The sequence below is a fragment of the Manacus candei genome, unplaced genomic scaffold (assembly GCF_025592945.1).
Source record: "Manacus candei isolate 608988 ecotype Guabito, Panama unplaced genomic scaffold, ASM2559294v1 h1tg000034l, whole genome shotgun sequence".
Lineage (NCBI taxonomy): Eukaryota > Metazoa > Chordata > Aves > Passeriformes > Pipridae > Manacus > Manacus candei.
The window spans coordinates 13,722,076-13,737,741 of NW_026138082.1; the positions used below are offsets into that span (position 1 = coordinate 13,722,076).

General features: G+C 38.7%; 1 protein-coding gene across 1 annotated transcript in view; it reads right to left on the reverse strand.

Moving 5' to 3' along the window:
- CDC40 (cell division cycle 40) overlaps positions 1-15,636 on the reverse strand; it is a 39,099-nt gene extending 23,463 nt beyond the window's left edge. Inside the window, exons 1-3 of the mRNA XM_051792341.1 lie at positions 15,407-15,636; positions 5,790-5,876; positions 4,090-4,219 (exon numbers count right to left, since the gene is read on the reverse strand). Coding sequence (XP_051648301.1) covers positions 4,090-4,219; positions 5,790-5,876; positions 15,407-15,601 — 412 coding nt within the window. The 5' untranslated portion in view covers positions 15,602-15,636. The remainder of the gene's footprint in view (positions 1-4,089; positions 4,220-5,789; positions 5,877-15,406) is intronic.
- Positions 15,637-15,666: the final 30 nt, after the last annotated feature.

Below are 15,666 nucleotides of genomic sequence, written 5' to 3' on the forward strand. Positions count from 1 at the left end.
ATCCAGATGTGGCAAATACAAAAGACCAACCAGAAGACAAAATTAACACTACAGTAAGGCAGCCTCCTCCCAAAAGTGAGGGTCAAATCACAAAAGGTATAAAAACTAACACCTATCCTTGGTCAAAACCTGCAGGGGCAGAAACCATACCAGACAGCATGCAGGTCAACAGATGATCAAGGAATGAAAAGAGAGCATGAGTGAGGTTTTTTTTTAAACACATGTTCAATATGGAGGAGCTTGGGTAGGCTCCTGTGCCAGAACTTTTCTTTATGGGTAACATGATATAGTATCTATCTCAAAGTGAGGACATTAAAGAATCAAGTAAGTGGTAACAAAACACCAGGACGAGATGGCAGTCACCCAAGAGATCTAAACTCAAACCACAGTGCAAAGACTCTCACCTAATATCACCTGAAATGACAGAAAAAGAATGTCTCAATATAATGCCATCTTTCAAAAGAGATATGGGGATTATGGGTAGACATTTGTATATTTAAAAGATTGAAGGAGAAGAAACTATAGTAAAGAAGATGACTATGCACTTGGGTGAGTATTATATATTGCAGCAGAGAAGACATAGTTTTCTGTACAGGTAAATTACAATGACAAAACCTCCAGAATATTTCTGAGGTGACAACCCTGTGAATGAGCAAAGTTTGGATGATGTTGGACACCTTTACGATACCAAGTTAGACTGATCAGACAGTGCCTCGAAGACATTTAAAAAGTCCATATGTCTTTATATGGCCAGTTGATGAAAAGTTATTAAAACACTGGCAAAAATAAATGGTTGGTTTGCACAGCACAGGAAAGTTGCTGACAGATTCATGCTCTCGACCATGATCTTCAACATACTGATAAATGATCTGGAAAAAAGTAGCAAGTAGCTTTGAGCAAGTTATTGAAACTTCTAGAGAAAAATGGAGTGTTAAGAATTCTCAGCAATTGAAAAGGAAAAGCCTCTCCCTTTATTAAGCCACAGAACAAATACACAGTGAGACTAACATGTAAACTTTGTGCACAGCTTTGCTCTTCATCTTGAGGAACAATACAGTGGAACTAGCAGACAAATGGAAGAGAAACAAGGATAGCCATAGGCATGAAAAGCCTGGAAGGGAGGAAAAAGAAGATTGATCAGACCTTTTCAGGTGAAAAAACTCAGACTGAGAAGTAGTTATGGCCAAGATCTATAAAATAAGGAATGACACAGAAATGGGGAATAAGAAATGACTGCTCGTTTTGTCTTCCAGTACAAGAGGCTAGGGGATATCAAGTCAAACAAGAAAGCTGTTAAGTTGGACAAGTTTCAAAAGAGAGATACATCCTTATACAAGGTAAGCTGCAGAGCTGCCTGCAAGAGATTACTACATACAAAGAAGAATTATATGGGTTCCAGAAGGAGCTTAACAAGTCTGTCAAAAAGAAAAAAACAAACAAACACAATGAACTCACTGCAAATTAATAAATATATAAGCATTGTCTTTAGTTGAGAGACTGAATATTGAAAAAAAAGTATTTGGATGTATCACTACTGGCTTGCTTCTTCTACACCTCATTAGGGATCCATTGTTGCCTATCTGTCTAATAGAATAAAGGGTTGGAAGGACCGTCAGTCAATGGTAGCATGGATGTTCTCAGCTATCTAAGCATCATAAGGAAAATGTACTTTTAACAGTAAATATTTACTGTAAAAGAAGCAGATATGAAAAACTAGTTGCCAAAAAATACTTGTTGGGGTTTTTTGGAGGTTAATAAATAGTTTCTCACTGAATATGTACTAAGTTTTAGGTTGACATATAATATAAAGTTGTCTTTTTTTGGTGAAAGACACTCAGGCAGTTGAGTTGTTTTGGATACATGATCTCATTTACCACCCCTTGTCCTTCATTTATAGTCAATGTTTATTTACATGCCAGCTATTGCAGATTTGAGATCTCCTGCCTTAGTGCAATGGTACTAAACAGAGTAACAGAGGTTAGAGGTTTCAGGATCTGCAGGTTTTAAAAGAGAGGTTTATTCTCTGTTCTTGCAGCATGTTATGACTTAGCCATTAAAAACATGTATGGTTTAGGTTTATGCCTATCAATTATAATTACGTTTTTACGTTTTTTCTGAGAAGATAATAATTACATCTTTCCAAATGGAAAAAGAGAATATTGCATTTTCTAATAGATAACTTTTTGACAACTTAAAGGAGTGCTGTTTTGAACAGACCTACTGAGCCAGAATATCATGCTCATTTACTGCATCTTCTAGCTTGAACTTCAGCTTCTCAGTGCTTGTTCTTGCCATTTAAATTGCCTGTATCTCAGCCTTTTCATAGTTCCATCTTCGCTGTACCCAGATCATTATCTATTGAACATTTCTAGAAAGCTGAATATGATAGCTGCACAGTTGCCAATGTTACAAGTCTTAAAAATACATTTTTATACTCACTTGTAATACAGCTTTCAAGGCAGTTGCTACACAGTGATTATATAAACCAGTAGCAGGAGTTTTGAGTAGACTTGCCAGTTCTACCTTCCCCCAAACTAAACTTCACAAACAAAAAAAACCCCAAACCAAACACTATATGCCTACAGACTCCTTTATTCCAGTATCTATTTTACACACAAAAATGCCCAACCCACACAATGCTACATTTAATTTCACAGAACAAAATCTAATCTGTCTATTCGGATCCTGAAGAGGCTCCTATCTGTCAAGTTCTAACATCAAAATTACAGTCAAGTTAAGTTAAAATTATGCTATGGAACTAGATATCCATTTCTTAATATTGGCATTTTGCTTATATTCCACATCCTAACAACACAATGAAAAGTACCTAATAGCTAAAACTATATAAAAGAAAAACACTGTCATAAATATATTTCAGTTTTTAACTTTCACAAGAAAATCTCTAATAAAAACACAAAGAAAACTTGAGGATGTGATAATCTCTAATTTTGGGCAACTTTTTTCACTGTATTACCTAGCTCCCAGAGATGTTAGCAATAAAGTCCCAATCTCATCCATCAGAGAACACAGTAAGTGAATTCATACATGCATAAAGCCCTAATGAATTTAAGGGGACTCGTGTTTAGGGAGGTGATTTTTGAGGCAAGAGAGTTTCCAAGGAGTAGCATTTTGAATGTAAATATGAATAAAGACGCAAATATGTTGTGCAAAAAGTTCAGTGTTGTGATATTTTAAGTTTACACAGGAAGCATCAGAACTTGCCTAATAAACTGAATTTGAAGAATATAAAGTGATACTTCAACTGAGCAAGAACTTGCAATCAAGCTTAAAACAGAAATGAAAGCTTACAATGAAACACAAGAAAAATTAACCACTGTTATATACAAACACATGGTAGTTCTGTTCTTTCAAACATGTCCAAAAGGATGCCTAGAATCCCTAGTCTTTTGACATTTTTCCTATTTAAAAAAAAAATCAATTTTTCTTACAATTCCTAAAAAGTTTGTTTGAATCTCAAGCTTCTCGAAGACTCATATGTTTTATTTTTCAAATGCAAGTATTTACAAGTGAAAAGACTATTCAAGGTAAGAAAGTAGCTACTACAGTGACCACCAACACAGAATTCTCTGGGTCTGTTTTGCCAAGACTATTATAGTAATGTATTCCCATTTTCTGCACATCCAGTTCATTTAGTTTGTATCTATAGAAAACCTGAAAACTCAGAAAGGTATCCTCTTGGTTTTAAGAGAGTTACCTTTAATTAGAATCACATGAAAGAATCTATTTGCATAACAGATCTACAGTTAGTCATGTTAAAAATGTGAAATTTTGATTTGTGTGTTTTACACTTGATGCAACTAATGAAAGGATTAATTAAGAGGGGCTTGCTAGGAGATCATACACTGGATTACAGTTTCAAAGAGAATTAAAAAATGAGTTTGCCCAAATAAATACTATTATCTCCAGTCATATGGATTCTCATTCAAAGACCTTTTCCCATTTTACTAAGTCTGATAAAAAGCAATTTACAGAAGTTGCAGTCCTATTAACTGTTCTATCGAGAACAACTTAATTTGTCCAACATGGGCATAAGAAAGATAGAGGTGAATTTCACTGTTAAAGACTTACCATAGGTTGCAAATGTTCTTCTTTGTTGTTCAAACATGAAATCATTGATGTGAGCTGGTTCTGCATATCCAGAAAGCATATTTCTAGGTGCAGCCATTTGCTGAGTCCTAAATGGGTTTTCTGGTCCAAACTACATCAAAAAATATTAAAACAAAGTATAGCAGAATTAGTAATTTCTTATTTTTGTGTATGTAGGTTTTCAGAAAAAAAAAAAAAAACACAGAAAAAAAAAGATTTGTCTTTCAAAAATTGTAATGCAAAATCACTTTGTATTTGATTACGACTACTGAATAAGTTTCTTAGTCTGTTATTTTACACAGTAATTGCACAGTTGCTTTGAATAGTTAGTGATTGAACTTTCTGCCTGTATTAGACAAATATCAACTACTTGACTTGCTGATACTCGACAGTATCAACACATACGGTCATTCAGTATGTGACCAGTAGAAGCATTCAGAAGACAAAACCACAGTGTACTGTCCCTTCTAAGGGGGAGGAGATCAAAAAAGATGTATCAGGTCCTACTAAACTCATGTGATTAATACAGAAATTACACTGTTAACAATATTTTTCTGCATTTAAAAAGCAAATAAGGACTTGCTGTATTATTCCAGGAAAACAACTAATGAAACCCTGCCTTTCTTTTCTTCTTGCAAGATGACAAATGCCAGTCTTCCTGGTTATCATGGCTAGGAAGAGAACAGTGACTACAAATAAAGGCAGTACACTGAGACTAATATCACACTAACATTAATTGTAACCCCTATGCTTGTCAGCTATACTAAACACCTGACACTCCCACAATAGGTTTCCCTCACTAAAACATTTACACACAGCAGCACTTTTATATCAGTACTTTTGCTCACACACATCATGGCTTTGAGAAAATGCAAGCTTGCTATGAAAAGGCCAATTTATGTGGTTCCACAAAATGTTTTCTAAACATAAAGCATAACTAATATAGAAATCTGAGATTACTGCAGCATTTGTCTACCTAGAATGCTAACTCCTGGTCTTACAGAAGACAAACTGTACAAAGAAGTTAAATACTGGAAATAGTGAAATGCTCGAACAGCTATTTTTATCTTTCCGATAGCCTGTCAGTTATAATAAAATGGAAAGTGGTTCACATGGCACCAAGCAGTCTAAATTCAGCCTAAAACAGTTTTTCGCTATACACATTTAGCACAGCTCAAGTTACTAATATTCTTAATACTGATGTGAATAATTAAACTGAAAGTGCTTTGATTTTAATTTTAAATCCTCTTCTTAGAAGTGTTATATCTGCAATAACGTTATATCTTAAAAGTGTTATAACTGTTCATTTTGCTCTAATGACCACAATGAGTAAATACCAAAAATGTGAAAATAGTCAGAGACCACTTTAATGCAGTTCGTGTTTTGCTTAACATCTTTATAATGCTATTTTCCCAGCTTAATTTTTAATTTCCATAGCTATAATTCTGATAAAGACTTCAGGAATCTTCTTAGAAGAGCTTTATACAGAATATTAAAATTCAAGCATTAAAAATACCAACACAGCTGTGTAGAATCTATTTTTTAAATTTGTCAAAACTAGATCCCAAAAAGCAGCAAGTATCCAAAGAAGTTGTCTTATAGGAAATTCACATGAAATTTATAGAACCTCTGCCCTCTAAGCCAAAGGCATTTCCGCTCTGAAGATCAATATTGCTTCTTACCTCAGGTGCAAACATAGTTTCATAAGTGGGATTGTATTGAACTTCCTTGATAGCAGGATCCAGGTGGACTCCTGTTTCCACATCTTCCTGAAATAAAACAGACATATTAATAAACCATTTTTCACATGCAGACTTTTAAATACATGACATTAACCTCTTTCAGTCCAAATTAGGGCTGTGGTTCAAGGTGACACTTTTAGCATTATGAAAGTAAAAGAGTACCCTGGCCAAAGTTTCTATTTTTAAAACATACTGACTGCAAAACCAGTGTCAGTCCATCACTGAGAAATTCATCTAAGAAAAATGCAGAATTTTGCATGTGAATTACTGCTTTTTTTTTTAAAGACTTCATGCACACAGTGTAAAAAGAGCAGCAAGATTAGAGAGAGAAAAGCTTTTTTTTTGAGGATGTTTGAAAACCAGCCTTGTAAAGACAAATCAATTAAAATGGTCACCAATACAATATAAAGGTATGAAAGAGAGTTCTACAAAAGGTAGAAGGCAGAAGTCGCGAGTAAATGTTCTGAAAGACAGTTGTGAAAAAAATGTTACCCATCAGCACAAACATTAAGTATAACAATGATTTTCAAAGAATCTAACAGTTCCTTACCTCTAAGTTTTTATGTAAAGGAATAAATGCAATTCAACTTTAGTACTTAAACATATTTCCAAGTCCATAGTGACAAAAATTTAACTTGATAGATGAAGGGGCAAGAAAGAAGGACTAACCAAAAAAATAACTTAAAGCAACTCAAGGGGAAAAACTCAGAAGGGCACATGCAGCTGAAACAGAAGACAGAGAAGTTGATAAAGAAAAATACTGATAAGGTAGTAGCGCTCGAAAAGACCTGGTTTCACAAAACTCTACGAAGGCTCACTTACATTGGTTCTAAATTGACAGTACCTCCCCCCTATCAAGAGCTCAGTTAATGAAGGAGAACATTATTTTTCAGAATTATTACTTGCTTCCTGTACCTTTATTCTAGTACAATAGTATTTCAAAAGGACTCAAAGGTATGTTGATAACATCCCTAGTAATTATACTGAAAAAACTACCTTAAGCATCAGTGTTTAATCAGTGCTTACCTACAACAGGATCCAAAAGCATTTGCGACTCACGGAAAGAAGTGGCACAACAGAGGATCAAATTTTAGCAGTCACTTCATTAACAGAAAATTACCTCAAAGAAACTCAGTCTTGCTTTGTATTACAGTATCTTGAAAGAGCAAAGTGGCACATTCTTTACTTGTTTATTATTGTTAGCTATTCTCTGACATGCTGTGGCTAGAAGCTTTTTTTCTCCCCAGTTCAACAGCAGGTCAATTACAAATTTGCTCATGCATGCAAGACTCTAAAAGATTTTAAAACCTGGTTTTCTAGAACGCTGAAAAGAAAATCAGTACCTAAAGATCTTTGGCTTGTTAATTCAACATATTTGATTAATACTGCTCAAAAAAAAAGGGAAAAAAAAAAGGATATTAAAGGAAAAAAAAAGGCATGACATCAGCAATCCTGTCAATTGTTTTTCTGCTAAGGCCACTGTCTTAGTAGAATTAAGTCCAACCACAAAGCTTTACTCTCACCATGTATCAGTTATTTTACCAAGCAGGTACAGCCATTGCACTGATCTTGTTTGAACCCTTAGCACTGCCAGTTCTTGGCCTGACCCCTTTTTTCTCATCACACAACCTTTTAAATTCACTGGGCTTGGATGACAATGGCTACCAGTACATTCAGAGCCCTGACTGTCATACACTATGAACTTGCCTGGAAACAGCACAGCAGGCCTAATCCAGTCATTCACCAACAAAACCAGACATTCCCAGCTAGAATAGGAGCATATAAAAAACCAGTTCCTAACCTGTATTACCTATACACTTAGATTTCCTTTCATAGCTCCATGTGCTGAGGACATTTTCCACAGACAACTTCAAGTCACATCCTACAGCTCAGTCTGCTAACTAGACCTCACATCTTGTCCACAAAACTTATAATTTGAGAAAATAAAAATTAATATAATTGATAATAAGGTAAAATGTATCTGATCAATGGTTAGTGACATTTAAACAGTGATCAGTTTACTTGAAATTAAGATGCAGGTTTTTTCCTGCTCTTTAATCTGAAAAAGTGAGAAAAATCCGGTTTTGCAAAAACACCAAGAATTTTTCAGTTCTGCTATTTTTCCTCCGCCTTTCTTTCTGTTAAGTTCTATTATATGCTGCTTAGCAATTGAGAAAAGAAACAGATTGTGCCATGAAAGCTGATCCTCTGCTGGACGATTATAGTAATTCTGGTTCTACTTCACTGCTGGTGGAACAGTGCTGAGTCACTTGGAAGCCATACAATATGTTCACTCCTAGACCACCACAGGCACAGTCTTACTGTGTGAAAACCATCGAGCCTTGAAACTAAAGCACATGTTACATTTATCAGAGCCACACTCCTCAAGACCTCTGGTCTTACTCATGTTTTCATAATTTGGGGCATCAAATGATGCTCTGATAATATGCTACTGAAACATACAATGGTTACCTTTTCATTATGCCACTTTGCCTTAAACTATATAATTTGAACATGTTCCAACTCCCCACTTTACCTTCTAAGTTATTTTAAAGAATTGAAATCTTGATAGGAATATAAAGTATTGACACAACATATTCTGACATATTAGTCTATGGCAGAAGTTCAAATTGCAGCAGACAAATAATCCTTTGATCAACATCTGACAAATGCTATTTTGTACAGCATTACAAGACTCTGATGGGTAGCAGAAACATTAAAAATATTAACCTAGCCCATCAATCATTTCCCAAACTGCCAAGCTACCTGCATCAGTGTGTTCTGGCTGTTTTTTGTTTTTTTTTTTTAATGAGAGAAAAGAACTCATCAGCAACCTCTGCACATGGTGCAGATCTCCAGGTACAACTGCATGCATTGCCAGAAGACTCTTTCAGCAGAACTCATCTTTCTAAGACCCAGAAAGCAAAAAAGGTAAATACAGGTCTTAGGACTCTGTCCTTTATGCTTGCAACAGCCTTAACTGCATGCATTCTAGATGCACTTGCCATAGCTACAGTTCACAGGGAATGGATCACAGGAGCAGCAGTCTGGCAGAGCTGTGACTGAGATAAGGTATCTAAGGCATCTCGTCTCTCTACAGTGCTGTAGCTTTTCCTTTCGTCACACAAATATCTTGACTTATCTAAAAGCCTAAGGTGAGCAATTCATCATGTAGTTTATGTGCCAAGTGTGACAAGTGGCTCTGTGGGATGGAAGACGATCAGCAGCTCAGCTGAAAGAGGAGGGCATCTGTGAATTCAGTGATGGGCCAAGTATTACCCTAGATCACTTTCCACCCTCAAAGGCACAGGAATCATCAAAAGAGGAGTCAAAGAGCTGTCAACTTAAACAGATACAGTGTTCCTCCAGAGAAAGATAAAAGTTCAGCTGTAGGACTGGCAGAAAAGCAGCTTGTGTTTGCTGCCACTCAGAAATTGTGTAAATATGGTCTTAATGGCATTCTGTAATATCATTAAAGGTAGTACACCGCCTATAACCTGCGAGAGAAGAATGAAGGTGTTAGGAAGTTATATTTTACTGAATATGGCTATCTTGAAAGACATAATACAATGGAGCTGCAAACTGCAGCTCTAAGTGCGACCCCTCTGCTTTTCTCACACTGGTAACAAGCGCCCCACTGAAATACAGTAGCCACATTGGGCACCACATATCAAGTAAGGCATGTGCTACTGAAAAGGATCCAAAGGAGAAAAATCAAGAATGATCAAAGGTTTAAATTGACCCTAATTCAGCCTAGAAAAGATTCAGATTATACAACTTTGCAGAAATTGCTCAGTCCATAGATCCACTGAAGTTTGGTTAGTTGAGTGTCTGTCCAGACAGATGCAAGTATCACTCCTGATACAAGGTAAAAAGAGGTAGATGATGCCATATCACCAAACTATTTAGTGTGTTAGTTGTGTTGTTGTTTTTTGTTGCTGTTTTTTTTTTAATATATAGTCTACTTGCAGTATAAGGCTGATTTACAGTTCAGATATGATTTGATGAAGTAAAAAAATTCTTGATACCAAAATGCTCTCCTTTTGCCTCTTTTGTTCTACAACACAGCATCACACTGTTATAGGGGAATGGCACTCAGGGCTGTACCCTGGAGTATTAGCATTGCTTAAGGAATCTATCTTGAGACAGAAAGAAGCTTTCGATGCTAAGTGTAGACAAGCAGGTGCTTCATTACAACTCCCCAGAGATCACAGAATGTCTAGCTCCTTCAAAGGCATGCTCCTTTAGCCCCACCATAAGGGCCCTTCTGCCACTTAAGAAAGAGCACAGAAAATAGACGGGATTTTAGACTACAAATACAGTAAATCACATTAACTTTCATTCTTAACAGGTTTCTTAAACATGCCACAGTCTTGTTTTTCTTCAGAAAAACCCTACCTGAATGCCATAAACAAATACTGTTACATTCTGTGAAAAGTACTTGATTTACAGACTACAAAATAGTTCAATAATAAAACAAATTCACTCAAAAAAAGCTTGCTAGAAGTTTCTTTCTATATGCAAGACTTACAGAAAGACATACAATATGTAGGCAAGACAAATTTTTTTTAATTAAACAGAAGCGAAATCCCTGTAATAGGTAACAAAGTAAAGCCTTAAATAAAAAAACCCAAGCTGCAGTACATACTGCAACACTGGATGGTAATTCTGTTCCTTACAATGACTATAATGTTGATTATGCTTTCCCATTTCATCTCATGCAAGCAGAGAGTTTTGATGTCTATGTTGGGGTTTTTTCTTTTTTTTTCTGGACATTTCAGATAATAAACCTACCATGTTCCATTCTCCCCAGGTAAATTCATTACTAATTAGTCAAACAGCTAAAAAGGGCAGACTGCTCTGCATAATATTTAATTAGTTTTAATTATCGACTAAATTAAAATGTGGTAAATTAAGACCACATCCCATGAGCCACGGAGGCTTAAGCAGTTTGTCACTCGCCAATTCTTACATCAACCACTTGGGCTGTCAAATACACATTATCTCATCCTAAAGATTTTCAAATGTATTACCTAGAGACAAACAGCATTTGCAGTGAAGCTCCAACATTAAGATATGGCTGTTATCAGCTTTTATTCTTTCTACCCATTCATACACTCTTAACAATAAACAACCACCCCACTACCTTCAACAGAATAAAAATAAACCAGCAAGAGAAGCATATGCTAAACTGTTTTGTTGGGATTCCTGGCATTTTGCAGGAGGACCAAACTATCCTTGTAACAGTGCAAACTTCTTGCACACCCAGTACTTCCTGGCATGGGAATAAGCCCTACTACGTGTTGCGTGAAGAGCTGCATCCTTTTGTTTGTTTTGAACCTAGCTCGTACTAGTTAGCTTAGAGTTGCTGTACAGTGAGTGCTCAACCCCCTCTCCATGCCATTTAATGACTTCGTAGGTCCCTGTCAATACTTTTCACCTCAGTCATCTCTTTCTCAGTTTTGGCCTCCTCAATAATTCCTCACACAGAAGCAAGACACCTCTTCAGCCCTGCTGCCCTTCCCTGAACACCATCAGTTACAACGTATCCTTTTCTGTATGAAAGGACCAGAAGCACACCTTTTCATCCTCTGTTGCCTTCCCCCAGGTGCTGTAACGTTTTCAGCAATTTAGTGGTGCTAAAAACAGTAGCAGAAACATGCAATTTCCATCTAGTTGGCTCTCCAACTTATAATGAAAGAAGTAGGATTACTAGCTTGGAGTAACCAATAATTATAAGCCAATGTTATCTATTATGAGTAATTTAACATCAAGATCAACAATAAGCCTATTTTAACAAGCAGACTGTAAGAAGAGAATTTAGCAAAAGTCATCCCCTCACACTTTTAAAAGACAGTTAGAAATCTTTAGTACAGCTTTCAATTATAGAAGAATTATTTTCACAGAAATATGATTTTATATAACTATGATGTACTTTGAGGCAAAGACTCAGCAGATTTCTTATAGAATAACAAAATACATCTCAGGGCTGTATTTGCTATGCACAATTAAGTAACCCAAATGGTGTTAGCTGAATGTGCTAACAACTATGCCTTGCTAATAGAGTGAGGACCTATTCCTCTTTAAAGTACATGTAAGTCTAATGTCTCTGCCAGTTAACAGGCCAAAATTCTACAATTAGAACTAGGATGCAGAACACCAACCACTTAAGATTTGCATTCTCAACTGCCAAAAATGCACTTGTGTGCAGCCGTTGTTTATATTTATTGTACGACTAACCCTTGTAACCTCCCTTCTTACCACCATCTTTGCTTATCCATTCCTGGTCCTTTGTACAAAACATATCCATGCTCCTAAGGGTAACTGATCCTTACTCATGTCGAAACAATATTAGCACAAGTGAAGTGATACTAATGAACTGTAACTTCACTTTCCTACTCACTCAGCTTGCCATTTTTCCAGGGCTGTACTTAAAGAACATTTGTGTCTTACACTCAAACATCATGTATTTCACATTTGTTTAGTAAGGGCTTTCTAATTCTAAAGAATTGGGGCAAATTCCTGAGGAGGTGACTGGTAAGCTTCCACTGATGGGTGGGATGTTATCATTTTTAGACCTGGAAGGTGTTGAGAACGTGTTGTCTACGAGACCTGCACTTACTTCTTGAACCCAAAAAGAAAGCCTAATATCACTATAAAAAAATTATCTGTTACTCCTCAAAGAAGGTTGTGGTGCTAAAAGAAGCTGCAGAATGGTATGTTCTGAAAGCCTTAGCTTGATATTGTTGGTCTTCTCAAATATATGTACCTCATCTATGATCTCAAATAAAAATTATAGTCATTTTAATAGAGTGTTTTGATACTCAGAAACCTCACTCCCTTTTTATCTTAGTTAGCATTATGCCTGACACAGAGGCAGTCCTAGATATGCTGGTGGACACCCCTTCCAGGGCACAGCCCAGCAAATAGCTTTGAACTGAACGTGCTGCTGCCATCCAACTTTTTCTTCCAGCTGCTTGTTTCTGCACTGGCACTAGAGATTTCACTGTGCTGGCACTGCATTTGTGCAAACAAGACCAAGGAATGGATCCAAGGACAAATAACACTGCTAAAGTTTTGGGGTTTTTTTTACAATTCAGATCATTTCCCTGATGTCAGCCACTGAACAGCTACATAAACCCTTCTGCTGCATGGCACAGGGAAAACCCATGGCTACAGCCCTAAGAGTGGTGAAAAGCACTGACAACGCTACTTGCAACTTGTAATCATTCACATTCAGGCAATATTACGGCTGTTAATTAGCTTTCCTTTTGAAGCTTCTACAAGACAACCTGCCAGACACTGCAATTTAAGAAATCAGATTTCCAAGACCCTAAGGGATGAAAAAATAGTCACTATAAACAATATAACATATACACACAAATATGATCAGTTGCAGCAGTGTATGAATTAACTAATGACCACAAAGTGAAAGATTCCATCCACCCCTTGCTCACGAAGTAGGAAACTTTTCAGAACAACTAGGAGCAACACAATAACATAGTGACAGTCATCATGGTGAGATGCTTGCTTTTGATTAGATATTAGTTGCCAGTACTTTCAGAGCCAACAGGAGCACCACAGACATGGTGTTTGTTCTCAGACAACTGCAAGAGAAGCGTAGGGAACAGAACAAAGGACTCTATGTAACCTTTGTTGATTTCACCAAGGCTTTCGATACTGTGAGCAGAAAAGGTCTATGGCAGATTTTGGAACGTTTAGGATGTCCCCCGAAGTTCCTTAAAATGATCATCTCACTCCATGAGGATCAGCACGGACAAGTCAGATATGGCGACGCACTTTCTGAGCCCTTTCTAATAACCAGTGATGTGAAACAAGGTTGTGTTCTTGCACCAACCCTGTTCACAGTCTTTCAGCATGATGCTCCAAAGGGCCACAGCAGACCTCGATGATCAGGATGGTATCTACACTTGATACCGTACTGATGGAAGCCTATTCAACCTAAGGCGACTGAAGGTCCACACTAAGACCTTAAATCATCTTGTCCGGGAGCTGCTTTATGCTGATGACACCGCCCTTGTCGCTCACACAGAAGCAGCTCTGCAGCGTTTAACATCCTGCTTTGCAGAGGCTGCTGAGCTCTTTGGGCTGGAAGTCAGCTTAAAGAAGGCAGAGGTTCTCTATCAACCGACACCTCAGGAAGTCTTCCATCATCCCCATATCACCATTGGCCAATCAGAGCTCAAATTAGTCCAGCAGTTTAATTACCTAGGCAGCCTCATCTCCTCAGATGGTAAGATTGACGGAGAGATAGACAACAGGCCAGCAAAGGCATACAGTGCTTTTGGAAAACTCCATAAAAGAGTTTGGCGAAATAAACACTTGAAAAAAAGCACAAAGATCAGTGTTTACAGAGCCATTGTACCGTGAACTCTCTTACATGGATCCGAATCATGGGTCATCTACCGCCACCACCTGTGACTCTTAGAGTGCTTCCATCAACGCTGTTTCCATACAATCCTAAACATCCACTGGTCAGATTATGTGACCAATACATCTGTTCTAGAACAGGCAGCAGTCACAAGCATTGAGGCCATATTGCTGAGAACACAGCTGCGTTGGGCAGGACACGTCTCAAAGATGAAGGACCACCGCCTCCCTAAGATCTTGCTTTATGGTGAACTTGCCACCGGCTGCCGCAAGAGAGGAGCCCGAAGAAAAGATACAAGGACTCCCTGAAGCAACATCTCAGCCTTGGCCACACTGATCTTCATCACTGGTCTACTCTGGCCTCCAATTGCCCAGAGGGGTCTAGAGACACACTGTCTATAATGCTGCTGCTTCTTTTGAGTATGCAGACAGGATCACTCTCGAGGAGAAAAGACAATGCAGAAAGAATTGTGTCTTGCTGATACCATCCAAGGAGTCTTTCTGCTGTGCCTTTTGCAACCAGACTTGTCTATCTCGCACTGGCCTCTTCATCCACCAGCACGCTTGTAGCAAATGTGGGCAGAGTCCTTCCCAAATCTTCATTCGCAAAGCCCAGCCATGAGTTGCCAGTACTAAAATCCCAAAGCCAAACCAGCACCTCCCCCCCCCTTCTGGAATCACATAAGCGAGTCAATGTGCTACTGAACTTAGAAAATTAAGGTTTGCCAAACGAGACTGAAAAGAAAAACAGAAACACTAATCAGATTTCAGGCTGCCCTTTAGAACAGGATTCAGTTGCACTCGGCCTATCAAATATCCACTTCACCTCATCAACCTGGAAAACCACACAGGAAAACATCTTAACTCAGGGAACAGCGGACAAGAGTATCTAAGAAACTGCAATCAAGGTACGCTCTGAGATGGAGATAGCACGCTTTAATAAATTTAATCCCCACGGCTGGGATCCGCCGGAGTCCCTGACACGCGCCCTCCCTCCACAGCTCCGGCCCCGCACGCCGGGGCAGGGCAAGGCCAGTCCCGCGCCCCTCCCGCCCCGCTTTCCCGGCTCGGGGCTGCCCCAGTGCTGTCCCCAGGAGTGTCCCAAGGCCGGCGGTACGGACCCAGTGCCGGGCGGGCGGGAGCCCCGGGCCCAGAGGGACGCCTACCTTCACGGCTACTTCCGGGGCCGCATCGACGGGCAGGGCCGGGGGCGCGGCGGGCGGTGGGCAGAGGTGCAGCACGGCGTCGCGGCTGGCGAGCACGGCAGCGGAGCGCTGGGAGCCGCCCTCGGCCTCGGGCTCCGAGTCAGGCTCCGAGTCGGAGCCGCCGTAGGAGGCGAGCGCGGCGATCGCCGCCGACATCTTAGCGTGGAGGATGACGGGACGGGCAGGTCCTGGCAGCTCCACAGGGCTCGCCGCTTCCCTTC